Consider the following 24,845-nt stretch of genomic DNA (forward strand, 5'->3'; position numbering starts at 1 on the left):
AATTTCAGATTGGTCAGTATAGACGTCTGTCCATTTGGCCAGTGTCCAAACAAATCAACAATGAGAAGGAGAACAAAGACGACCAAATGAGCTCAACAGAATAGTGTGTTCTCACCCCAGCCCTCGGATCATCAGTTTCTCCTCCTCTCGTCCCATACGGACACTCAGCAGAGATCTGATCTGACCCAGAGCAGCCAACAGGTTGATGGTGTCCTCGATCGATACTGAGTTTATAGTGTAAGTCTTCGGAAGAGCGCGCACCTGGACAGACAGAGACAGGTTCATAATGCTTAAAACGCTTAAACGCTTCTAGTCTGAGAGACGGTGTACCAGAGAAAATCATAGTCAAGGGGAATTTAGTAATCGTTGACATTGAATTATACAGAATTCATAATTGAGGAATAAATAATACAACATAAAATAAAATAAAAAACTAGAGGCTCCCTAGGCTGGTAGAGCAGGTGTCCCATGCAGTGTGCAACCTGAGGCCCTTTGCTGCATGTCACCCCCCCATCCCATTTCCTGTCTCCTGTCCTATCACTAAAGCCATAAAGGCAGAATAAAAATAAATACAAACTATTACAAATGGAGTGTGGTGGATGGGTGAATTGAGGAAAGAAACTGCTCTGCAGTGTGCTAGTACTGCAGCAGATACTTCTGTGTCTCCAGGCAGCAGTGGAGTGTGGCTGCCGTGGGTGTTGTTCATTAATGTCTAGAATGGCAATCTTATTAAATTGACATAATTGGACTTTCTTGTGGTATAAACTGTATTTTCGCACTAAATTATTAAGATGATAAATATTGCATAGGACTGTTCCCATTTTCAGAGCTAATTTGTTACAGATATATTGCGGAATCTGTTTACTTGCATTTTTTTATTATCAAACAACTTGTGGTTGTTGCATTTGAATCTACGAACTGTTGGAGGCTCCTATGAACATTCTTGAGACTGTATATGAGGTATTAGCATTAAGCACACCGTAACACTTTGGCCACTGAGGTGCCCAACATTTGTTTTTTTCTAATTTGAAAGTCTAAATATGCTCTTTGATGGTATGGTATCTCTATTAAAATGAAGCACACGCAAACCAACCTGTCCTCCAATTCCATCATACTGCCGGTGCAGCAGGACAAACATGGCTCTCACCAGCTCTGGATCATCAATAACTGACTCCTGTGCCCAGCGAACCATCGTATCAGATATCAACTGCTGTAACGTACCTGCAGAGACAGAGACAGAGAGAGGGAGAGGGACAGAGACAGAGTTATGGGGTGTTGTGTGTCCAGAATCAGAAAACCTCATTTCTCCTCCAATTCTAGTTTGTTATGTATTTTTCACATAACTACAATGTAGGGGAGGGGCAAACTGGCCCCAAGAAACAGAACATCTATTGATGTATCTAACCTTTGAAATGCCCGTGATTTAAGGCACGAAACGTTAGAATTTTTTCAACTGGCCACCATCAGCCCAACAACTGGCAATATCAGATATAGTCTCTGGACAGGTGAACTGTCTGTGTATTAGCTGCTGTAGAGGACTTACTGGGTTGCCTGTCTTTTTTCTCCTTTGGTAGGTTGGCCATCTTCTTCTTCAGGTAAGCCACTTTCTCCACCAATGACATGAGTCGACCTCGGATGGTAAAGTCACTGTCACCATCTATGCCCCTTTCCTCATCCAATTCTATACCTGGCAGGATGGAGAAATCAGTACACCGTGCATACTATATGTGTGAAATTAGTGAAGGTAAAGCTGAATGGTACTTTACCACAGTGTCTCATCAGGTCCTCATGGAAGTCAAGCAGCTGTTCTCGGATGTAATCAGGGCAGGGACACTCCTGCTTCTCATCCTTAAAGTTCAGCAGCATGTTGATCTGCAGAAACATATGTGGGTATGACTGTAATGTGTCCTGTTCATTAAATACAGATAAGAACATGTCCCCCCTGGTGCTATTGGACTTGCCAAAGCAGTACAGAACAGAACAGAGTATGATTACAGTGTTTCTACACTACACAGTTATTCTGCACTCTGCCCTACTCCTAGTAGTAAAACATCTTTTTTACTGTTCTCTCCTCCACCCTAGCTTTCTTTCTTCTTTCAGTGGTCTTCCTACCTGTTCCTGTGGAGGAGATCTGAACTCTTTGGTCTTCTTGGCGGTGAGGGCTGCAGACATGTTGAGGGCCAGCATCACCTCATTGTAGCGGAACCGCTGGTTGTCTTGGAGGCAGGCCACAAAGTCATCGGAGAAGGCCACCACTGCCTCGATGCGATGACGCACCTGGCAGTCACACAGGTACTGCAGCACATGGCACATCTACATATACACACACACACACACACACACACACAAAGGTAAGACACATACAATCATACATGTTGAGTCAAGGAGATGTTATGATAAACAAATGGAATAAATAAGAAGTGTGTGTGATAAGGCTTTACTACACAGTGCACCCTTATCTCATTAATCTTTTGTGTCACTGTCATTGCAGATTCAAGTATTGTTTAGGAATTTTTGAAACCTTAAGGCAAAATGAATGCGAATCTAACTATATAGTGGTTTGTGCAACTATTCCATAGTCGGGGCTAACTGCTCTCAATGCATCATCCTTATCTTCCAGTTCTGACTGTGGATTTTAAAACATCTGGGCAGTCTTTTATTAGAAAACATCTGTTCCACATTCTAAAAAATGTGTTGAGCAGTGTTAATTGCAGCTTAAAATTGACTGAATCGATTGAGATGTTCTTTTTTTAGTCTAAATTCCTTGTAAATGTTTGTGATTGGCAATAAAGTAAAAAAAAAACAAAAAAAAAACAATCTCTTCATATCTATATATATTATAATTGTTATAGCTATTGTTCTTGGAATGGACGGCCCTTTAGAGAGCACATCACTCTGTATTAGGGGTTCATCTGACACATGAGACTATGAGATTCCTCTATTGTTTTTGCACTGTTGTTTGGTCATGGTAATTGTTGATTTCAAATCTGAATGCCCATACTGTCCTGGTGTGTGGATGTTTGGAGACGTACCAGAAGCTGGGTAATTTCTAACTGTAATTTAATGTTGTCTGTATGACACGCTAATCTACAGTGAGTTTTCTGTTACTTTAAGAAGAGCTTTGTTATATTTAAATAAGATTGGGGGGGGTCGAACTACAATGAATTCCACAATATTTACTATCATCTAACAAAAGAAAACACGGACAGAAATCAGCGACACACCACATATATGATAAATACGCCACAGATCTGATAGAGATTACTGAGTGTCACCTGGAGTTTTACAGGTTCCGGTAGCTTCATCTGTAGCAGTCCTTCTTTCGGCATGGTCCTCCCTCCATCCTCTCCTCTTCCTTCAGCCTCCAACACATTCACCCCCTCTAGCTCGTGTGACACATGTGTGTCCTCCTGCCCTTCTCGTCGTTCAGAGAACACAGATGGTTCAATCAGTCTGAGGATGTTCTTCAGATCTCCATTTTGGAAAACTCCCATGATTAGTAAGGTGTAGAACAGCTTGATGAGGGGGACAAAGAGAAACTCAGTGCTGCCGCCTATTGGATCCCGTACATGCATGCTTCCCTCCCGCACAGCCTCTGTTAGCATCTCGATGGTTTTCATTTTCAGTATTTCTAAGGGGAATTCAGGGCTGTACTGGAAACAGTCTCCCGATCCTGAACTGTTGTTTCCGTTATTACGATACATCGGTCCGCTCCCACAGACAAAACTCGGGGATGAGAAGTGCATCCTGGGTCTCAGGGAAGTGCTGAGGCCAATGCCTGGTAGGCCGTGTTTCTTCTTCTCATCTGGAAACAGGGTGATGCTCTTGGTTTCGCCTGTCATGGGAACAATGTACTCATTGTTCATCATGAGCCGAGCCGTGGCATAGCTGCTCAAGTGGATGTCGATGAGGAGGTCATAGTAGCCTGCACGAAGCAAACCTGTGGGTGAGAGACAGACATCAAAAAAGCCGTTAACATTGGACTAGAACCCTGAAATGTAACATTTACAGTTGAAGTCAGAAATGACAAAATCAGGAAAAAACCTCCAACACACTGTCCACTTCCCTTCCAATCAAGTTTAATGACAACAATGTTTCGCTACTCAGATCTTCATTGGGTTATCTCACAAGACAGGAATTTCATTGTTTCATTGAATCTCTTGGAAATTAATATACCTTCTAGAGCCTATTCATTGAAAAAGCAGAAAATCTTAACTTGATCTTAACTCGTCCTGAGCACATTTGGCAACAACTCTGCGAGGGATCAATTGGAAGTCTCATTTGCAACCAAGGCTCCTAGCTTCCATAACCTCCTAGCTGATGTCTTGAGATGTCGCTTCAGTATATTTACATAATTTTCTTCCTCTCTCACATAATGATGGTCATAATGGTCAAGCAGGTCAGTTTTTCATAAGACCAGGGGACATTGCTCCAAAAAGTAAGATCTTTGTTCCCATGCCATGTGTAATAGCAAACAGTGGTCTGGCATTTTAAATGGCAGTCCTCCACCAATGGTTTCTTTCTTGCTGTGCAGCTTTCAGATTAAGTCAATATAGAATTCCTTTACAGTGGATATCAAGTTTTCTTCAGCATTTTCACTGTCTTTTGCTGTTGTTTTAGGACTGATTTATAGTTTTGGCACCAAAGTATGTTCATCTCTAGGAGACAGGATATGTCTCCTTTCTGAACAGTGGGATGGCTGTGTGGTCCTGTGGGCTTAATAATTGCATACAACTGTTTGCACAGATGAACGGGATACCTTCAGGCATTTGGAAATGAATCCCAAATCTGAACCAGACTGTTTTTCTTTCTGAGGCCACGGGTTCACCTCCAATTCTTCAACTTAAATGATGCCAATTAGCTGAAGAAGCTTCAAAAGCTATGACAACAATTTTCTCTGTTTGAGTAATGCTTGTTAAACCCACAATGGCCAGCTGTTTCAGAAAGTGTGTGAAATAAAAAATGTCAAAAAAAGAAATTCACTGTCAGTCATTGCTGGCGTGGGATCGCGGAACTTGTTAACAGTAAGAAAATGAGAGTAATTCCAACCATATCCTTTAAGAACACAGGTTACCACTTTTGCCTGGCCTCTTCTTCATACACTGTAAGTGTTACCTGGCATGTACTTATTCTCTATAGCCAGCAGGAGTTGTGACTCGTCTACGTGGGAACAGAGGGCATGAGCCACTCGATTGTTTCCTAGAGCACATATTGCGGAGTACAATCTGAGGGTATGGTAGTGAAACTTTAATAGGTCCTTCTGCTCTGACAGCTCCAGGATATCCACAGACCTAAACAACACACAGAGAGATACTGCATGAGAAACAAGAGAGTAGAAGGATGAATTGGTGTGTGTGTGTGTGTGTGTGTGTGTGTCAGTACTAAAACCTGTTCTCCTCAGGTATGTGCAGAGACATGAACTGCAGAGGTTTGTTACACTGGACCAGCCAGCCGTGCCTGTCATTCACTCTGGATGCTGACACCTGAACAAGAAAAAGGCATTTAGGCTGATTTAAGACAGAAGCTGGCCAAACTGTAGGACTCTGTACAATCTTTTTATTTCTTTTCAGTACAGTCAGCCCTTGCATCCCTACATTTCCAGAACAACAATATATTTCTCTTTCGTCACCCAAAATAAGCTATAAAAAAAGCCTCCCAAACATAGCCAGTAAATGCAAGCCTAACAAAATAGTTAGGTTTGTTACCTTGAGGAAGTGATTTGGAACACGACTCCATAAAACAGGAGTGAGAAACTGGACATGCAGTCGTGGAGGGCACTGAGGAACCGGGTTCTTTCTCTCACTCTTGAACAGACCAGCTGACAGAGGCATCACATTCTGAAAAGGAAACAGGTTAACAATGATACAGCATCGCATAAGACAAAGCTGGACTGACTAACGAGGACACTGTGGACATATTCAAACTTACTGTGCAGCTTTTCATTTAAAACAAGATGTAATTTCATCCCAAATTGACATGATGCAACTTAAGAGACTGTAGGGTGTGGTTATGAGATAAAAGTCTCAACAAACAAATCAGGTAATTAACATTCTATCCACCACTAGAGGGCTGTTATTATGAGGCAGTAACAGGAAATGCAGTGCTCCTCAGTACTGAGGACAGAATTCAGGAAGACAGCTGAAACAGCACCACAGTTGTTGTTTTTCTGATGATGAAGCTGTATGTGTGTTTGTGTGTCGCTCTCACCTTTATTCGCCCCAGTTCAAATTGGAAGACATTGGGGCTGGTGGCCTTGGCAAAGACTGCTGGGAATAGCTTAGTGCTGGGCTCCACCTGTGGAGAGCACAGAGAGCTTAGCTATGTACAAACACATAATCATAATTATTCACACATTTTTTGCAGTCAAAAATCGGGTCTAAAAATGTTTAATGACTCGATGTATATCTATGTACCTCATTAATTGGAGGCTAAATAGAGACAGCTCAGGTAACAGTAACTTCTAAGACAAGAACAGACCGGGTTTTGTGCAGCAGTGCTGTTTAAGATTACTGACCATAAAAGTTGACCTAAACATGATCAGATCAGTTAAGATATCAAGTTTTCAACCTATTCAGTGTGCTACAGCAGATGAGCAAATTAGCTACCTTAGAACACTCTCCTGTTACACGTTCAACAAGACAAGTTCTAAATAAATAAATAAATAAAGATGAAAGACACAGTAGCTAGAAAGCTAACGTGTCTCTTTGACGTGTCAGCCTAATGTTAGATTCATAAAGGGCAAATCCACCAACTTTAAACATTAAAGTGTGTCAACAGGTGTTTGCATGTGTTAAAAAGCTGCATGTAGTTTGATAAATTGCCTCCAGTGATGTCGCTCAGTGGTTAAGTTGCATATTGGGTAATGTAGGCACCAGGTATTGAAAAGCAGTCCAAGGCACTCCTATTTCACTGTTAGACTCATTGTGGATCCAACAGCAAGATTAACGATACAGCAGGATCAGAGATACTGCCATTTTTTTAACCACACTTTCTTCTTCCTTCCATCCTAGCCTGCATTACCCACAAAGCAACTTGGTCACTGAGTGACATCATTGGAGGCAATTTATCAGATTATGTGCAGTTTTCCATGAAGCCACAAAAGGTTTTATGCTACTTTTCTCACATGTGCAGTAGTACTGCCCAAGACCTGTAAACCCACTTTAATGTGTAATACCATAATACATGTTGCTATCAGCCAGTGGGGTCACTGCTTTATGCAAATATAGCTTGAAATGAAATGATCTGATTACTGGTTACATGAACATTCTCTGTATATGTATACATAGAGCCAGGTGCATTCTGAGTGGTTATTCAAATGAATGCAGTTTCAGTCAGACTTTGATGTATGAAGTAAAATAAAAGGTGCCACAGATTTGATGTGTCAAAGGAGAGGAAGACAGAGGCAGGAATTGCAGAAGAAGACCCTTCAAAAAACTGTAACATCATATTTAATATGTACCTGGTAGTATGTGCTGAGCTCTTTGCCATTTGCTGTGAAGGTCAGCAGTCCATTTGTTGTGTCAACCAGACAGCCGATCTCTAAACCATTGTTGTTCCTCCCCTGACCAGGACTGCTGCTTTCTCCAGCCCACACCATGTAACAGTTGCTGCGCTTTATACTTAAGAACACACAGACAAACCATGTAAAAACAATAAAATCATACAAATATACGAAGGATATGGGTTTGGTTACAAGTTCACTAACCTCTCATGAACTTTGCCCTTCTCGTCTCCCAGGGTGACAGTGACAGTTCGGACATTGTGCAGATCGAACCCTGGGTCGTGCTGATGGAAGTCCGAGGTTACCCAGCCCACCCAAACACTGCTTGGCTCCTGACCAGGGAAGATCCGCACTGAGTAGTAGTGCTGCACAGAAAGAGGTGCAGACAAGACAAGTAGTAAGTACAAGTTTAACGGCACTGAGATTCATCAGAGTGAGGAAGAAGGGCTTCACATCACTTGTATTATGAAAGACTAAATCAACAGATGGAAGTCAGAACACTTTATATCTATATCAGGTGCAGTGGATAGACATTCTTTGCTATGATAACAGAAAGCTAAGTGTAAAATGTTCCTGTCTGTAACATTCATAATTCATTAATTTCAAATCGATTTTGAGCCTTTCTCGTTCTCTTGAGAAGAGTGAGCTACTTGTCATCAAAATCATGTATCTTGCAACTGAGTGTTCTGTTCAGTTGATGACAGATGTGTTGTCTTACAGTCGAGGCTTGCGTGAGGAATTCGTATTCCTCTCTGTCATCAGCCATCACCTCCTCTGACAGACGAGCAGATGACGGACAGCTGTTGTCCGGCTTGTTTCTCTTTAACGTGAACCTGGTGGGTCAGATCGTTTATAAAGGTTAAAAACAGTGACACGATGACAGAAGGGTAGAGTGCACAAGCTGGATATGGAAGGCAGATTTCAAAACAAACAAAGAAAAAACTTCACCATTCATATGAGGAATTGGAGCGTTTACCGTTGCTTGAGCTTGGAGGACTTCTCCTGGTTATAATCTTTGTGATTATTAAATTCGTCTCTTTCAGGTCCGTTTGGACCATTGTGACCGTGAGAAGTCTTCATAAGGACCTCAAAGTCTGACACAGTTTCAAAGTCCTCCAGCTCCTACAGAAAGAGACAGTGAACACACCACACATAATCTTATACCCCACTCTACCGTTTACACTTGCAAGTAAATGTGAGCAGTAATGGTGGTGAGGTGAGCTTTCTTTAACAGTTCTACAAACAATGTAAAACAGCTGAAAAATGCACAGAGATGTACATTATGCAGCGTCAAGATCATGTGGAGCAGCAGAATATAAACATATTCTATTAAGACAGCTGAGGAAACCACTGATTGTATTTGAGTGTGTGTAACACACAAACTGTCAACGTCAACACACCTATCTGTCTGTCACTGATGTGTTAAGTTTATATTTATGGTTGTGGTACTGTTACCCTCTTTGGTGAGAAGAGGCTTTCAGGTGTAGATCTGGAGAAGGAATCCAAGCACTCAATGGGCATGCTCAGTCTGTAGAAGGTGATGTCAGTGTAACTGTTCTGTGAACCAAATGACCTCTGGGTGACCCTTAGGCACGGACACGACTCCACTGTGCCATCTATTCTTGTCACCTGAAAAAGGAGGGGAAAGAAAACCCAAAATATAAGTTATGTCTGTTCTGTTAGAATCACATACTAGTAAGTTAAGTGAACAGTTTAACAGTCTGTCTGAAGGGATAACATTCAGTCCAGATCTCAGCCCAGTGACACTGAAAACTCTGCCAACAAACCATAGCAAATGCAGTTTCTAACAGGTGCTAGCTACATGGCCCTAGGTGTGACCTGCAGGCATCTTTCCTCACCTCTATGTGCTGGTGGTTGGTGGGGACAGGTACAAACTGAGGCAGCCTCTTGCTGAGCCACATTGTGACGTCCCGGTTCATGTTGACGGCGAATGGCTCATAGCCTTCCTGCAGGCCGCAGATGGTGAAGAACTTCAGAGTGCTGACGTCTTTACCAAAGTTCATCCTCCCCACCTGACACACACCCAGACTACACACTGGAATAAAGCCTGGAGATGGACAGAGGAAAACAATTACTGAGATTAAGATTTTCATACGTTAGTACCTGTAATTCTTGGCAGTAAGGAGGCATTTAGTGGACTACTGCTGAAATAAAATAGTAACCTGGTCGACTGAGAAACTAATGATAAAATGTTATAAAACACTCATTAACAATTCCATGGTAGACAGCTAACTGTAGGCAAGGCCACTATCTCTTAATCTTTAAAAATGTTCGGACACTTAAAATATAAGATAAATATTGTTTTGCGGACTATATATTTTGATGATGTCATACCATGAGTTTTTGGTATTGTTACATCCCTACAAATAAGTATATGCAAATAAGGATGCATGTATGTAAAGATAAGACCAACACAAAACTGCTAAGCTTGTAAACTATAGGTAACAAGCAGGAAGTGACTCGCTTGTTCTATAATTTGCATGTTTAAAGGGAGGATTCAAACAGTTCTTCAGCATTATTAGGATCCTTTGAATGATTTACTTTGTTGCCTTGCTGCTAGTCTGGGCTATAAAGCAGAGTAAACATATGAATACATTTGAATAGATGAACAAAGCTCTGACCTCCACAAACTTCAAAGTCCTTGAAGGCTAGCTCAGACCCAGAGTCATCCAGCAGCACTTCGCCATTAAGTGTGAACATCATGGTGTGCTCGTTCAGATCCACCATGCAGCCAACAACATCCCCCGTCTGCCAGGCACGGCCAAAGTGCTCGTTACCCTGGTGCCAGCGCTGGACCTGGGGACAACAACATTCTCAATTTCCGACTAATTGGAACAATAATCAAATAGTTCCACTGCAGTGCCATGAAACTGAACAAATGTATGCGTAGGGCAAACAAAAATGCAGCCACCTTGAAGCCATCAAAGACAAAGGCCTGGTCATCAGATCCCAGCTCCTGGTCTGGGAGGCAACCTGGCCTGGCCCAGCCCACCCGCATCTCTCCTGCTGTCAATACCTAGAGGAAAATGAAGCAAGAACAGGTTCATATCCAGTTTAAGAACTGTAAAACAATGACAATGAAAGTAACGAATAAGTACATTTGACAATAAAAAGTAAACAAGTTACATCTAAATAGTTTAGATGAAGTTTACTTAAATATATATATATTTTTTATGACAGCAGGCTTTAAATATGTATCTACCAACAACTGATACATTTCAGGACAATACTTTATATCTCTTCATACCTCCAGCTCAAAGTACCACTTCCCTGCATTAACACAGTAGGTTTTCTCTGCTCTGAAAATGCGGAACCTCTCAGCAGACATGTTGCTGGGGTCAGATTGAGCTGCTGGGTGACAGGGAGGGAGAGGGAGGGAAAGGAACCAACCTGTTTAGCAATCTGATGGATATACTGAGGACACAATTTCTATCATTCTATGTATAATTGAGGTAGTCATTTCGCCCATGAAAATTATTTAAAAAGGTGAGTCCTTGAATCAAGTGGTAGGATGAAGAGTAGGTTTTGTACCATGGTCCTGGTCAGGAGCTTCGAGGTTGTATCCATATCCCAGCAGAGTCCTGACGGCCTCTCTCAGACTGTCTTTGTTGGACTTCTTGGTTCTCTCGTCCAGTAGGATGTAGGGGACCAGGCGAGGGTTTCTACGATTCTTCACATCCTGAGAAGAGACACAGGACAGAAGAAAAAAAATCAACTAGGACATCTGTTTCCTATGTGTAGAGATACAAATGTTTCCAGTGAGCCAACTGGTTGAATTGGGCAAAGTGTTCCATATCCAACATTACCCATTAGTCTCTCAGAGTACTGCCAAATGGTCATATTGTCTCTAAGGAAAACTGAGAAACAATATGACACCCAGGGCTGCTGGTTTAAAGATATTTTCTTCTCGATTACATACAGTCGTGACTGCTTCTGTGTTGGGTCCTGCTACAATAGGTGTCTCCAGAAAGTCCCCGACTGGCTACAAGATGGTAAATATGGCCTCATAAATTGTGAGAAGCAGGAACTGGAAAAGACCGAGTTGATGCACCAGAAAAGATATTCTTTCAGTCTAAACTTTCTTTATTCTAATCTGACCTAAGTAAAGTATATGGGTTAAAACAGCTTCAAGGAACTTAATTCTGTTGATTCTGGTGGTCCCTGAGGACAAAAGCAATGTGAGCACTGCTGCCTCCTGTCTTAAAGATCTTGATCTACAGTGTGAGAGTATTTGTGAGAGTATCAGAGTATTTCTATAACTATTTTTATTTTTAAACACAGCTGCTGGTTGGGGTATGGTGCTAAAGTAATGTATTACTAACTAATATTGACGATGGTAAACCACAGGAAAATGTGTTTTATTGCAGAATAACTACTGTACATAGAATATGTATTAGATAATGTAGCCAATCTTCTCACTGATGGTCGTTGCTTATGTATTGTCTCACTTATATTGCTGAAGCAAGTACTACCTGTGACAGAAACACGTTCACGAGCACTGGAGAAGAATGCATAGGTTTTTTTCATGAAGAGCAGCAAACTTTGAGACGATCACATCTTTCGATCATCCAATCTTCTATGGTGGGATCTTTGTGCACAATGTGTAGCTGCTTCGTACTCTTCTCTGCTTGGCTGTTTGTCACTGTCCACTCTCTTGTTGCTATTTCGGATACGTCCAGTACATGTAGTCTTGATATTGACGCAAAACAGTCATCATTATGGAAAAGTCTGCAGCATCCTAGCTAGGTGATACCCCTTGCCCAAACAATACAAAGTATTTCCAACGTGTGTGAACACGTCTGACATGAACAATCTCCTGTTGTGTGTCACATCTGTAAACAAGCAAGTGTGGGTGATAAAGCAGAGATAAAGCACAGAAATCACAAAGTCATGTTGGCACACACACACACACACACAAACAGTGAAGTATCTAACAGTTTGTATCACAGTCTCCTACCTGTTGGATGCCATAAGTCCAGCCCTGGCGGATACGGTCTCGTGCCCAGACGTTGTGTGCATTCTCAGCCAATTTGTCCACCATGGCTTCCTGGGTGGAAGTCAGTTTGATGTGACTCAGGTCCAGAGGAGCAGGTTTATAACCACCCGACAACTCATAGCTGCACAGATAGAGTTAAATCATTAAACTGTTAGCTAGCCAGCTGCTCAACAAGCCTCATGTACTTATGTCCCTCTGGTCATGTAAACATGATTTTTGTTCTGAGAAATAGATTATCTCATTACGAGACACATTGACCCCATAATTGTACCATTACCAGTCTCCCTGCATCCTGTCCTTATTGAGTTGTGGCATGACTTATCTTTATCATACTGATGATTGGCCAAACTTACGTTGGTGACAGTTTCATGCTCTTGACTTTCTCTACTGCATGTTCATCTGCTAGGCCAACATGGCAACCCAAAGCCAGGAGAGTCCTGTGATACACAGACACACAACCAAAATCATTATTTAGTCTTCAGGTGTTAAACATCAGCCATGCAGTTAGTGACATAGCTGCCTAGTGCACAGAAAGATTGCTAATGTACAGTTTGAACACATGTGACATCAGTGTTTAATGGTATCACTGATCAGTATTTGAGCTAAATGTCATATTCTATGTTGCTGACTGCACTGATGCATTACTTGAGAGTCTCTAGAGACATCTGTAAGTTGTAGCTCCGCTCCTGTTCAGGAAGCTTGGAGAATTCCACTAGACAGGGGTGTTGACGCTTGTTATCGTCTCGCACCTGTAACACACAACACATACACACACACACACACACACACACACACACACACACACACACACACACACACACACACACACACACACACAATCAAAGGTTAGGACAGTACAGGAGCATGTTACTTGGCACCTTTTAATCTCAGGACACAGAGAACCACAGGACACCTGGGCCCAGAACAAGAGATCCGTCAGTCATCAATTTTTCATTTCACAGGATTCACTACTGACTGTTTGGAAAAAAAAACATGTGTTGTATTTGAATATACAGCAGTGAGTAACAGGTCCAACTCCTGACTGGCCAACAAGTGAGCGCTCTCCTGTTGTAGCCGCACAATAGTCAAATACAACACAGGTGTGTAAGCCTGAGCCAGACTGAATTCCCACTGCAGCTGCACTTGACATTTAATGAAGCAAAGAGCTTGGATAAATTGAATTTAATTAATCCTTAGCCACTGTGGCAGTTCAAAAAAATTGTATTTTTCCATGTCAGGGTGGGGAGATAAAAGCTGTGTTCACACCTGATAACAGCTTCCATCCCTGATATCACAAAAGGACAGTTCAAGTGTAGAGTAAAAAAAAGAAGTAGTTACTGATAATGACTATTGTATGACTATTGTACTATTGTATATGCCTACCTGTACATTCTTTTGTACAGGTAGGCACATGTGTCCTGGGCCACATTGAAGGACTGCCTACTTATCTGACGTTCTCTGTAAAACAAGGAGGAAGCCACAATAGGCAGAATGGACTACACACTGTCTGATTTCCATATGGTTAACTCCAATAGAAATGACATGATTGAGCTCTCTAAGCCTACCAATGTTGCAGCGATGTTTGTGAACACACTCTCTGCTTTAACTAAGCCCGGTATCCCCAGACTTCCTGACAAATCCCCCCGGTTTCAAAGATGTTGCATGAGTAGAAAGAAACTTGATGACACAACAAATTACAAATCATACATTCAGCATTAAATCAAAACATGAAGTTGTTTGTTTCCTTGTAAAAAGTGTCAGTTTGTGGCAGCATGGCTGTACCAGCCTGTCTGTGTCTGAAGCGCGTCCTACCTGCTAACATTTAGCAGCTGTTTGGACACATTGCTTCAGCTGATTTCACTGTTTACACTCAATTTATGAAAGAAGACAACATTTGATTGACAGCACAGTACATGTAACAGTACCCAATATAGGTTGTGTCTTTGTCACCTGTGGAGAAATTCCCCAGAAAGTCTTTTTTGTTTTTTTTCTTAATCATTTGGGCCTCCTTCTGCAGCAAATTCATAAATCAAGAAATCAATTTGTGTTATTGTATCCATTTATTCCAGTGATGTTTATTTTCATATAGAATCAGGAAGTGAGATGAATGACAAGTGGTCGCCTGAGACGCATGTTAATTCCAAGTGTGAAGTGATGGACTGAGAGCTATCCATATATCATTGGTGTACTTTTATAAGGGCAAGGCACCATTAAAAAAAGATTAAGTACCATAAGTAGCATGCCGCTCAGCTCTTTCTATAACATGCTTGGCTTCATTAAGTTGTTGGCTAAAGCGATGGTTTTTGTCATTCAAATATAAGGTCAACATGTTAAATCACTACAGATTAATGTTAGGAGGAGCATGTCTGAAATAAGCCTATAATCAGTGTTTCATATACAGTACTGAGCTGTTTTTTACTGATACTCACTGCACCATAGGTCCAGCCCAGCTCTATTTTGTTCATCACCCAGAGTTCATGGATGTTTTCTGCAAGCTTCTCCCTGATCCTCTCCAAGTGAGGTGGGAGTACAATCTACACACACAGACACACACAGAGAAAGACAATTTATTTAAATTGCTTAAGCCATCACTCTTCTGTTGCTTGAGTCTGGCTATGCCCTCTTGGCATGCAATCATATATACACTGGCACCAGTGACTTTGAAAAAACATTCTGGAAAAGGCCATTTTAAAATAAAACATAAATCTTTACTATGAAATGATTAATATTTTATTTCAAAATGGCCTTTCGGTGTTTATTCATTTAATATTGAACACTTTCTGACTGTACAAATGAACACTCCTCTAAGCTGGTTATAACCTGACAGTGGTGTGTACCTGGCTGGTGTCCACAGGTGTGGGGGTGAATGCCGCCTGGCTCATGGTGACAGTAGGTCCCAGCAGGTCTCTGGCCGCAGTCTGGTCTTGACTGGGCTCTAGCTTCAGCTTCTCCCTAGGCAACACTGCCTCATAGCAAGGAGCATAACCGGGAGGAGGGAGGAACTTAAACTCCCCGTGACGACCACCGAGGAGGAAACGCACCCTGCAGCGTGACAGGTGACAGATGGAGGAATCAAGCAGGAGAGATTACAGTTCATTATAGAAAAATGGATTTACTTTTCCAAATGTCATAGGAAGCAGTCTATTCAGCCAAAAGTCCAGTCAGTTAGTAAGCTAGCGTTCGACTGTTTTGTCAGCATGATATCAGATTTCAGCTTTCTGGTTAAATTAGTAGACAAGCAGAGCCACAATAAAAACCATGGTACCGGTAATTTCTGTGAAACCTTTTCATGTGAAAGTGCTGAAAGACATATGAAAAATTAAAAAACACTAAGTTATAGCTTGTAATGACCTTCTCTGTTGCATATTTGATGTTGTCATTTTGTTTTCTGTCTCTGGACAAAATATTAATCTTAGTCCCTTAGTTTAATATGCATAAATTATTTCAACATTTCAAACTTTTCTTCTCCTGACATCACCAAGCCAGTAAATCCACTTTAAATAGTATATGTGGTAATACATCATAATTCATAGAGCTCAAGTATGTGTGAGTAGTTTTAAACACACAGTAATTAGACTCATCCCCTGAGGTTCTCAGAGGAACAACCTTAATGGTGCCATTTGTTATACTTTCCATAGTCATATTTATAATTTACCTTTTCCTTTTTTTGTGAGGAAAAATTAATTATTGGTAATAACTGGGACAGTTAATAAAAGTGATTAAGACTCTCTGCCCTGCATCAGCATGTGACATGCTGTAATTACAGACTTGTTTTAAGATAGTTAGTTATTTCAGTGTGCATTCACACTGTCTACTCATGTTCTACCTAGTGTGGCTTCTACTGCAAAAATGTGAAATAAACACAGTCAATGATTTTTCTTTTTGGGTGAACTGTTTTCAATGAGGCACTGACTTGACTCCGGCTGAGAAGCTGGCCACAGGGAAGAAGAGGCCGTCAGAGTTGAAGTTTTCAAACATGCCCTGAACCGGCTGACCGTTGATCCTGAAGGAGATGCTGGGCACGCTGAGGTCCAGGCAGCAACTCACCACATCCTCCGCTCTCAGAAGATGCTGATTGGGGGAGTTAACAGTCCGAGCAATGCAGCCTGAGGACACAGTTTTTACATTTACATTTAGGGCATTTAGCAGACGCTTTTGTCCAAAGCAAAGTACACTCGTCACAAGACAGTAACCACAACATATCACTGTTGATAGAGTAAAAAGGAAAATCCAAACAATTGTCAACCACTCATCTGAGGATCGTAACTGCTATTCATAAAGAATGATGTAGATGAGTGGAGTGCTCTCATTGGAGCGTGTGTTGTGGCCAGTGCTGGGAAGTAGACGGGTGCAGTTTTGTTGAGGGCCTTGAAGGCCATCATCATGGTCCTGAATCAGATGCGGGCCACAACAGGAGGCCAGGAGGGAGTTACAGTAGTCACAGGCGGAAGATGACCAGCGCTAGGACCTGGAGTTGTGTCGCGTATTTTGTGAGGAAAGTTCAGATCCTGTGAATGTTGAAGGGGGCAAATCTGCAGGATCGGTCCATGTGAGGGCAGTCATTCCCTGGGATGAAGAGGACTTCAGTTTTACTGAGGTTGAGGTGATGCGCAGCTGTCTAAGAAGAGATGCCTGAAGGCCTGAAGTGAGGCAGGTGTTGATCAGAGTGGTGAGGAATGGCAGGATGTCGAGAGAGATGTTTTGGAGAAGGGGGCAGGGTGATCGTGCCGGTGGGGAGGTGAGGGGACAGAGAGCGTCTAAAGAGGAGAAGAGGGAGGACAGCTGAGTGGAAGCTTCCTTGGTAGACATTAGACCGAACTGATCTGTGGATTGCAGTGAGGAAACAACAGTAGAGGAAAGAGCAGAGGGAGAGAGGGATTTCAGATTGTGGCAGGTAGTGACTGTGTGAGGTGTAGGGGCGAGGGAGGTGGTGAATTTTAAGGGGAGAGAGAAAGTGACAGCATGATGGTCAGACACAGTCAGTGGGGTAACAGAGAGTGCTGAGGTACTACAAGACCTAATAAAGACCTGGTTGAGTTGGTTCCGGACCCGGTGGGTCGGTGGACAGGAGGAGAGTGTGAGGTCAAATCTGGAGAAGAAGTTAATTAATTCAGATGAGCGCAGCTTCTCTGGGGGGAAGCTGAAGTCACCCAGGACATCGAGCGGTGTGCCATCATCAGGGGAGCAGCTCAGGAGGGAGACCATCTCATCAAAGAAGTCAAGGAGAGGACCGGGACGATCACCACAATGTTGAGTTTGAGAGGAAGTGTGACAGAGACAGCGTAGAATTCAAAAGCAGATCTGGGTAGGGGGTCCAGGGGAAGGACCTGGTAGGACTACATGTGGGAGATGAGGAGGCCAGCTCCTCATTCCTCAACTTGTTTGTCTTGGAGAGTGTAAGAATGAGTAGGCAGTTGAGAGGGCAGCTGGAGTAGCAGTGTTTTCTGGGGTGATCCAGGTCTCGGTAAGGGACAGGAAATGGAAAGTCTACAGTGAGGCATGGGCTGAAATGGTTTTTCTATGTTTGATGTCCCGACTGGGATTGGGTGGGACTCATGGCTCCCAATTGCATTTGGTTTTGCATCAGCATCATGTAGGTTACGTCTAAATTCTGAATCCTGAACCGTTTCATATAAGATCATCTGGTTTGTTAATAACATCAGAGCACATGCAGTGAATGCTTTTGATGGTATGGTGTCTTTTTACATGAACATGAGTAGATTAGCCTATGTATTACAATGCAGAGAAGTAAAAATATTATTTAGCTGGTTATTATGAGGAAGTATGAGTACCATCTCTTGATAAAACTGCACACACACACACTAACACACACCTTACCTGACCAGAGGTGGAGTCCATCAAAGCCGTAGGAGTAGAGGTCATCACCCACCCCATTGCCTCCCCACCCCTCCCCCCCACTGGGGTAGGGTGCGTAGCCACTAGTGTCGGCCCAGCCCACCCTGAGGTGAGTGGCCTCTGCTGTAACAAAGGGCAGCGCCTGATCCACGATCAGCTCGTAGTACCACTTCCTGTACTGAGCTGAGCCGTCACTGACTCCCAGGAAGATGTTGGGACGCATGCTGTTGGAAAGAAGAAGCAGAATGAGGGGTGGGTTAGAATGACGACTCCTGTCCATTCTGTCCGCTGATGACTTTCATGAATGCAGATGTTTAATGTTAACAGCTGTGTGCTGTGTTTGTGTGTGTATGTGTGTGTGTGTATACCTGCTTACGTGGTTGATCAGGCGGGTCTGCAGTAACAGGTCTCTTCCTGGCAGCAGGTTGTCACAGATCAGGTGCTGGTTGGAGCGCACTGCCACTCCGTGACACACACACAGCGAACACAACACATCTAGAACCTAGACGGCACACACACGGCAGAAAATATGTCAGTGTTCAAAACGTAATTATTGTTAAAGTATGAATTCATATGCACAGAAATGTATTAGCATGAAGACTGAACTACAGGATTCCTGGTGGATTGATCTGATTGGACAGGCTGCAGCTCTGTGTCACATGGGATTTTTTTCTGCCTTGAGAAATGTTTGTTGTTAGCTCACCCCGCTCAGTTAAACAAAGAGAAGCTGAGAAATTGCCTAAATCTTTAAATCACTGCTTCTGGCTGTCTTGCTCATCCAGCACTGTTGTCGGCTGCCTCAGGTTCTGCCAACAGAATCCTGGAAGCCGTTTTACAGCACACCTAAATAAATATGTGGATTATTTGTACATAACTTTCAAGGTGTATCATGTAAGCTTGTACACATGTGAATCTTCTGTATTATGTGAAGATAGCCCGAGATACACTTTTATCTCAAAAAATACCTTGTAATTGCGTCCATGCTTGTCCAGCAGTGATATAATAGATTTGATGTGGCCCTCTTTGATTATGTTCAGTGCCTCAGGACTCTCCACCAGCACACAGTGTAGCACCTCAAGTATACCTAGGAATACAAAATATATATATATATATATGAATCACTACACAAGGACAAATCAATCAAAGCCTACAAGTAGCTCCTAACAGGAAAAAAAAATAGCAGCCACAAAAAGACAGATTAGACAAAGATTAATACAAAAGTGTATCAGTATCTTCTGATATGTTTAATCTGTCACAAATATCAGATACACCGTTATATGGCATGATATGTAAGTCTTGTCTTTTTCTGGTTTTAAGGGTGACATTACAGTAAAGTGATGTGTGACCTTACTAGACTGTTCTACTTGTTCTAATACTTGCCTTATATTACCCACTCAGCCATTACATCTACATTACTGATGATTACTGATCAGAACTCTCATTGTGTTAGTATTTTGTGAATGTACCAAAAGTCATCCCTACAATATTGTTGCAACTTGGCATTAACTGAACCTAGAAGGGTTAAAGAACATAACTCTTTTAGTCAGCACACTCATTGGTATTCCCAGCACCAGCCTATTTGATTCTGTTACCTGATCCCTGATCTGCAAAGCACTCACAATCCCACACACCCCCCCTTCCTTTCTGATGCAGCCAAAGACAAGACTGCTTGTTTTAGCAAAGGTTTTGTTCCTGTATTTCTAACTTGTTTTTTTGGGGCTATTTCTGCACCTATTGCTGAAAATATTTCCTCAATGATGACACTAAACTAATCTATCTCAGTCTAATCAATCAATATAATTGATCTGATCTATGTAATCCATATATCTATCTATCTAGCAGCTTCTAGGAATAGATGAAAAGTGAGTCAAATATCTCATTATGAAACAGGACCCTCTGATTTCAACATTACCACTTTATGATGACCCAGTAGCGATCACTTGTGTATTGTGACTGTCTCGTTAAAGACAAGCTGACCTACCAGAAGAGGCTTCCAGTCTCTCCAGTCTGCTGATCAGCCAGTCCAACGAACCAGAAAACTGAGCACAGTTCTTCCTGTTTCCTCTGATCAGTGCAGCTGGGAGGAGGACAAGAGAGAACAGACATGACCTAAGAGGCACTGCTAATATGTGAATAATGATAAAACTGTAGCAACAGCTTATTCTTATTTTCTCCTTATTTCCACATCTGTGGGGAACATTTTTCATTTCAGCCTAATCTTTCCACTGAAACCATTTTCATCTCTATGAATATGGTGAATATCAATTTTATCTAACGTGATGACTTTCTGTGAAGCTCTTAGTAAAATCTGCCATAAAAGCATAACATTTGTCTTCTTGATATCATTTCTATCTGTGTAATTGTGTGTAAGTGTGTGTGTGTGTGTGTGTGTGTGTGTGTGTGTGTGTGTGTGTGTGTGTGTGTGTGTGTGTATATACCCAGTAGCTGGTAGAGGGAGTTGAGGATGGAGCTCCAAGCTTCCCCTGCCTCCCTTCCTACTGCCTCAGCAAAATGAGCTGCACTGCTGTAGACGTGAAGGCGATCAATACACTCCAACACCAGGCTGATCATCCCCTACAGACACACGGGGTGTTGGTTTTACTGGTTTATTCAGCTGGACTCCAATAGTCCTAATCAAATTAAGTGGGTAACAGTGCAAAGCTAGAGTTAAATAAGTTAAAGATGCTATTAGTTAAATAAACTAAAGATGTGCAACTACATATTTTTCAGTCGGCATTGCGTATAGCCACTCCTAAATCCTCTGTATCTCCCATCCTAACTCTCACCCCTCTAATTTTGAAAATCTAATGACAACACTTACAGCCTATGAAGGTGCATCTTACTATGTGAATACTGAGCCCTCTACATAGTAAAACACTGCAACACTGATTTTACAGTTCTTACGTCCTGTCCAGTCCGATCAGAGGACTGAGATCCATGCACCACATCACGCACGTGCAAAAGCACCGCAATGCTCCTCCTCCTCCAGTTAAATGGAGTGCTTTGCTCATATACAGTCAAACAGAGTTATTGTCATCATCTTTATTGTTTATTGATCACTATCATCTTCTCAATATCACTATGCTGATCAAGATATTGTGAATCCGAGGGCATGGCTTTTTTTTTCCTTCCATGTGACCCTGGAAGGGCTTCGTACTGACTGAGTCAATGAGAAAATATAACAGCGTGTCTTGCTCGAGAGGGAGGAGAAAAAAACTTAGGGCCCTGATGTGTTCACTATTTTCTGGACTGCTCACATTTGCAACCTGGTGGTTGTTGGTGCGCACTGCAGCTAATGCAAAATCAGCTGGATAAGTCACCCCTTTTTTTCTGCCGTGTCAAGGCAACCTTTTAATGCTGTGGGGATGGCGTCATCTGAAAGGAGGGACATCTATAAATCAAAAAGTGGGACATAAAGGGATTTTTTTCTTCCTGGTTTCCGAGTGATATATTTTGACTTTTGATTAAAATAGAATAAAAACTTATGACACTTTTGAACAATGACAGCCATTTGCAAACTTGCTGTGGCAACAGCAGCACGTCAAGATGCAGCAGCCGATCGCTCCTCAACATCATGCTACATGCTACAACTATCTTTACTGATAGTTTTGTTGGCTTTGTTGCTGAAACAAGTAAGAACTATGGCAGAAATACTGTATCCAGCTTTGGAGAAGAAAGCAGCGTTTAGCAGGATTGAGAGCAGCAGACTTTGAGAACATCATGGCACACGGCGTCTTTAAACCGTCAGACTGCCCCAAGCAGGAAGAGAGTCAGACTAAGAGTCATGCTAACCCAGCACAGCTCAAGGCTGCCCCCGGCTAGTGTCTGGTCACTGGAGAAGAAAATGGCCAAATGGAACTCGGGCTGGCCAAACTACATGAAATCAGAGACTGTTGTGCCCACAGAGAACTATCACCACAACTACATCTCAGATCAAGCTTTTGCACTCGACAGGTGGAAAATGTATACTATTATTACTATTGCTCCTACTATTTATACTATATTTATATATTATCATCACCATCATTTTGCTGCTGTTTATATATACCCCAACGCAAATTCAAAAGATGGACTATGTGTTTATAAACATATACATATATATAACTGTATATATGTTCTGTAATTATGTAGCATGAAGGAGTTTCTGAACTTTCATTACATTAAGCAACCCTGTAATACAACTTTAAAAACCCTGAAATACAACTTAATACCCATGGGTATTTCGGTAAATGAGATTCAAACACACCTCTTCTTGAAAGAGGTTCTGCCGGTTCTTCAGAGCTCTCAGCCGGTTCTGCTTGTCTTCATGTTCCAGGTGGTCTCCGGGGGGCTGGAAGTAGCCAATCAGATCCTGCAGACTCAGACTGACTGAATCTATTGGTAGATTGAGAGTGGAGCTCTTCCCCTTTTTCCTTAATGTGTCCAGACCCCTGGAGCACACAGATCAGACATCCATCACTGCCTATATAGTGTGACAAGTTGTTGTTCCACTTCATCTCCTCACTTGGCTGAGCTTGTTGGCTGTGAATAACTTGTCAGTTTTAATGGATTGTTTACACGTACTGCTCTCCACTGGTTTGATGTGTATAGGGTGAGATGATCCAAACTAATGCGTGCAGCTTAACGCTGCATTAATTCAAATGGCTTCTACATAGGGAAAATATTTGAGTGTACTTAATAAAATACAGATGTGCCTGTACAGTGCATCTCATATTGTATATTTCAGTGAGTATTAATCGACACTGCAGCTGTTAGTTAGTGGTTAGTTTCTCTGGAGGTTTTCCACAGAGAGACAGAGAGGAACACCAACTAAAACAGCGAGTACATGTGTGCTTGTTAATCTGACACGCATGAAAACGTCAGAACAGTAGCTCACTGGAGAGATCTTGCAGCATTATGACACCCCTAGATTAGTGGAGTAAAATGTTTGTGTAATGTGATCAATTTATACTTTATTTATCAAAACACAAATTATGCTGTATCAATGATATAAAATGGTGCAAACCTAAATTACATTATAGCCTCATAAAAAATAACAATTACATTATAGGACCTTATGCACAATGGACCAAAGGTCAAAGACTGAAACGCTTCTCGATGATTTTTCTCTTCTCTTTCTTTCTGAAGTGGACCATAACCATAGAACCTTCGTATCTCTACGCAGTTGCGCTAATGCGTACGGATACAGAGGTTCTACTGTCTGTGTCTGAAATTTGGGCCTCGCACTGTATTTCGCCACTCAGGAAAGCCCAGTTGCGCTTATGCGTAGGGATACAGAGGTTCTACGGTTGAGAAAATGCAGTGCCAAAAGAAAGGCAGGTCTGACGGCGATGTAAAGCGGTGTGAATTTTCCCTATACAACATACACTTGAACTGTTATAGATTTTTTAAGGTGAGCCTTGTTTTAGGTGGTTTATTTCGCTTTTTCTCTGGACCCTGTTCACTGCAGTACAAAGCTGAGCCTCTGGGCTGGAGCGGCTCTCTATTTCTCCAAACTGAGGCTGCGCTGATCGGTGATTACAGTAAGGAACAGATCGACTATAGATATGTACTTTATATGACCCCACTTCAAAAAACACAAACTATCCCTTTAAGCTATGTATTAAGCTCAGGACTCGGCACTTCACGTCAGACAGTATTGTTGGTATTGAGATTGAGATTCAGATCGGTCTCAGTGCTGAGCGCTCATGTGCATCTCAGTGTTGGGAGAAAGATACACTTTTCTGGTTTTACAGACCCTCTACTAATCATTATCTCATTATTCATAAGGCATGCTGCTACTTGAAGCTGAGAACTGACATACCATGTCTTCATCATGACGTGGACAACTCATCTATTGCGTTTCTTTGCCTGAGCATGCATTGTGAATCACTACAGATGACCTGTTGTGCTATATTTGCTTGCAGGCTTGCAACTACAAAATGCTTGTTTATAACTCTTCACTGCACCCACTAAGAGCAGTTGCTGCAGCTTTACACAGCAATATAGCTGCTTGTTCCTTTAAATAGATCAGGCACATGGTGAAGAATTCTTCTCTTCTAGCGAGTGACTGCAGTATCCTGACACATGTTCACTGAAGGAGCCTGTTCTCTCCTCAAATTAAAAGGACATTAAAATTGAAAGCTCACACACTCTGGTCAAATCATTGTAAGTGTTGGACAATTGCTTTTATCCAAGTTTCCATCAGTATCTTGGCTCATGTTCACTCCAGAGAAGACTGAACCCTGAGCTTCATTTTTTTTTAATTATTTTTTTTAACCAAATACAGGTTTACAGGTACAGTCACATGGTAACATGCTGCCACATGATCAATGAGTGAGGGACTTTTCTAGCATGCAAGGGAAAGTTCAGCAAGTTTGTTATATGTATGTACACTCCAGTGTAACTGGCCAGCTGTTGGTGTGGCTGACAGGTTTCTATTTACTTCCTGTTGATTTCAAGAATCAGGAATTATTTTGTTCCTGCTGAATT

The 24,845-nt window shown here is 42.0% G+C and overlaps 1 protein-coding gene across 7 annotated transcripts in view; it reads right to left on the reverse strand.

Annotated features, from left to right (window-relative positions):
- Positions 1-24,845, reverse strand: part of ryr2a (ryanodine receptor 2a (cardiac)) — a 148,701-nt gene that overhangs the window by 59,979 nt on the left and 63,877 nt on the right. For 4 of the 7 annotated variants that reach the window (XM_037081048.1, XM_037081044.1, XM_037081046.1 and 1 more), the window contains 32 exons: positions 22,621-22,804; positions 20,813-20,948; positions 20,356-20,451; positions 19,340-19,458; positions 18,743-18,876; positions 18,357-18,598; positions 16,432-16,624; positions 15,356-15,560; positions 14,948-15,052; positions 13,164-13,267; positions 12,872-12,955; positions 12,480-12,639; positions 11,054-11,201; positions 10,770-10,873; positions 10,434-10,538; positions 10,144-10,318; positions 9,361-9,569; positions 8,957-9,130; positions 8,478-8,623; positions 8,220-8,334; positions 7,706-7,866; positions 7,460-7,619; positions 6,208-6,294; positions 5,706-5,837; positions 5,389-5,483; positions 5,116-5,291; positions 3,276-3,940; positions 2,113-2,313; positions 1,767-1,872; positions 1,544-1,687; positions 1,094-1,221; positions 116-261 (listed from right to left, as the gene is read on the reverse strand). In XM_037081048.1, coding sequence (XP_036936943.1) covers positions 116-261; positions 1,094-1,221; positions 1,544-1,687; positions 1,767-1,872; positions 2,113-2,313; positions 3,276-3,940; positions 5,116-5,291; positions 5,389-5,483; positions 5,706-5,837; positions 6,208-6,294; positions 7,460-7,619; positions 7,706-7,866; positions 8,220-8,334; positions 8,478-8,623; positions 8,957-9,130; positions 9,361-9,569; positions 10,144-10,318; positions 10,434-10,538; positions 10,770-10,873; positions 11,054-11,201; positions 12,480-12,639; positions 12,872-12,955; positions 13,164-13,267; positions 14,948-15,052; positions 15,356-15,560; positions 16,432-16,624; positions 18,357-18,598; positions 18,743-18,876; positions 19,340-19,458; positions 20,356-20,451; positions 20,813-20,948; positions 22,621-22,804 — 5,139 coding nt within the window. The remainder of the gene's footprint in view (positions 1-115; positions 262-1,093; positions 1,222-1,543; positions 1,688-1,766; positions 1,873-2,112; positions 2,314-3,275; positions 3,941-5,115; positions 5,292-5,388; positions 5,484-5,705; positions 5,838-6,207; positions 6,295-7,459; positions 7,620-7,705; positions 7,867-8,219; positions 8,335-8,477; positions 8,624-8,956; positions 9,131-9,360; positions 9,570-10,143; positions 10,319-10,433; positions 10,539-10,769; positions 10,874-11,053; positions 11,202-12,479; positions 12,640-12,871; positions 12,956-13,163; positions 13,268-14,947; positions 15,053-15,355; positions 15,561-16,431; positions 16,625-18,356; positions 18,599-18,742; positions 18,877-19,339; positions 19,459-20,355; positions 20,452-20,812; positions 20,949-22,620; positions 22,805-24,845) is intronic. The other 3 variants (XM_037081049.1, XM_037081050.1, XM_037081047.1) reach the window with 2 other exon arrangements.

The sequence above is a fragment of the Acanthopagrus latus genome, chromosome 20 (assembly GCF_904848185.1).
Source record: "Acanthopagrus latus isolate v.2019 chromosome 20, fAcaLat1.1, whole genome shotgun sequence".
In the NCBI taxonomy this organism is placed as follows: domain Eukaryota; kingdom Metazoa; phylum Chordata; class Actinopteri; order Spariformes; family Sparidae; genus Acanthopagrus; species Acanthopagrus latus.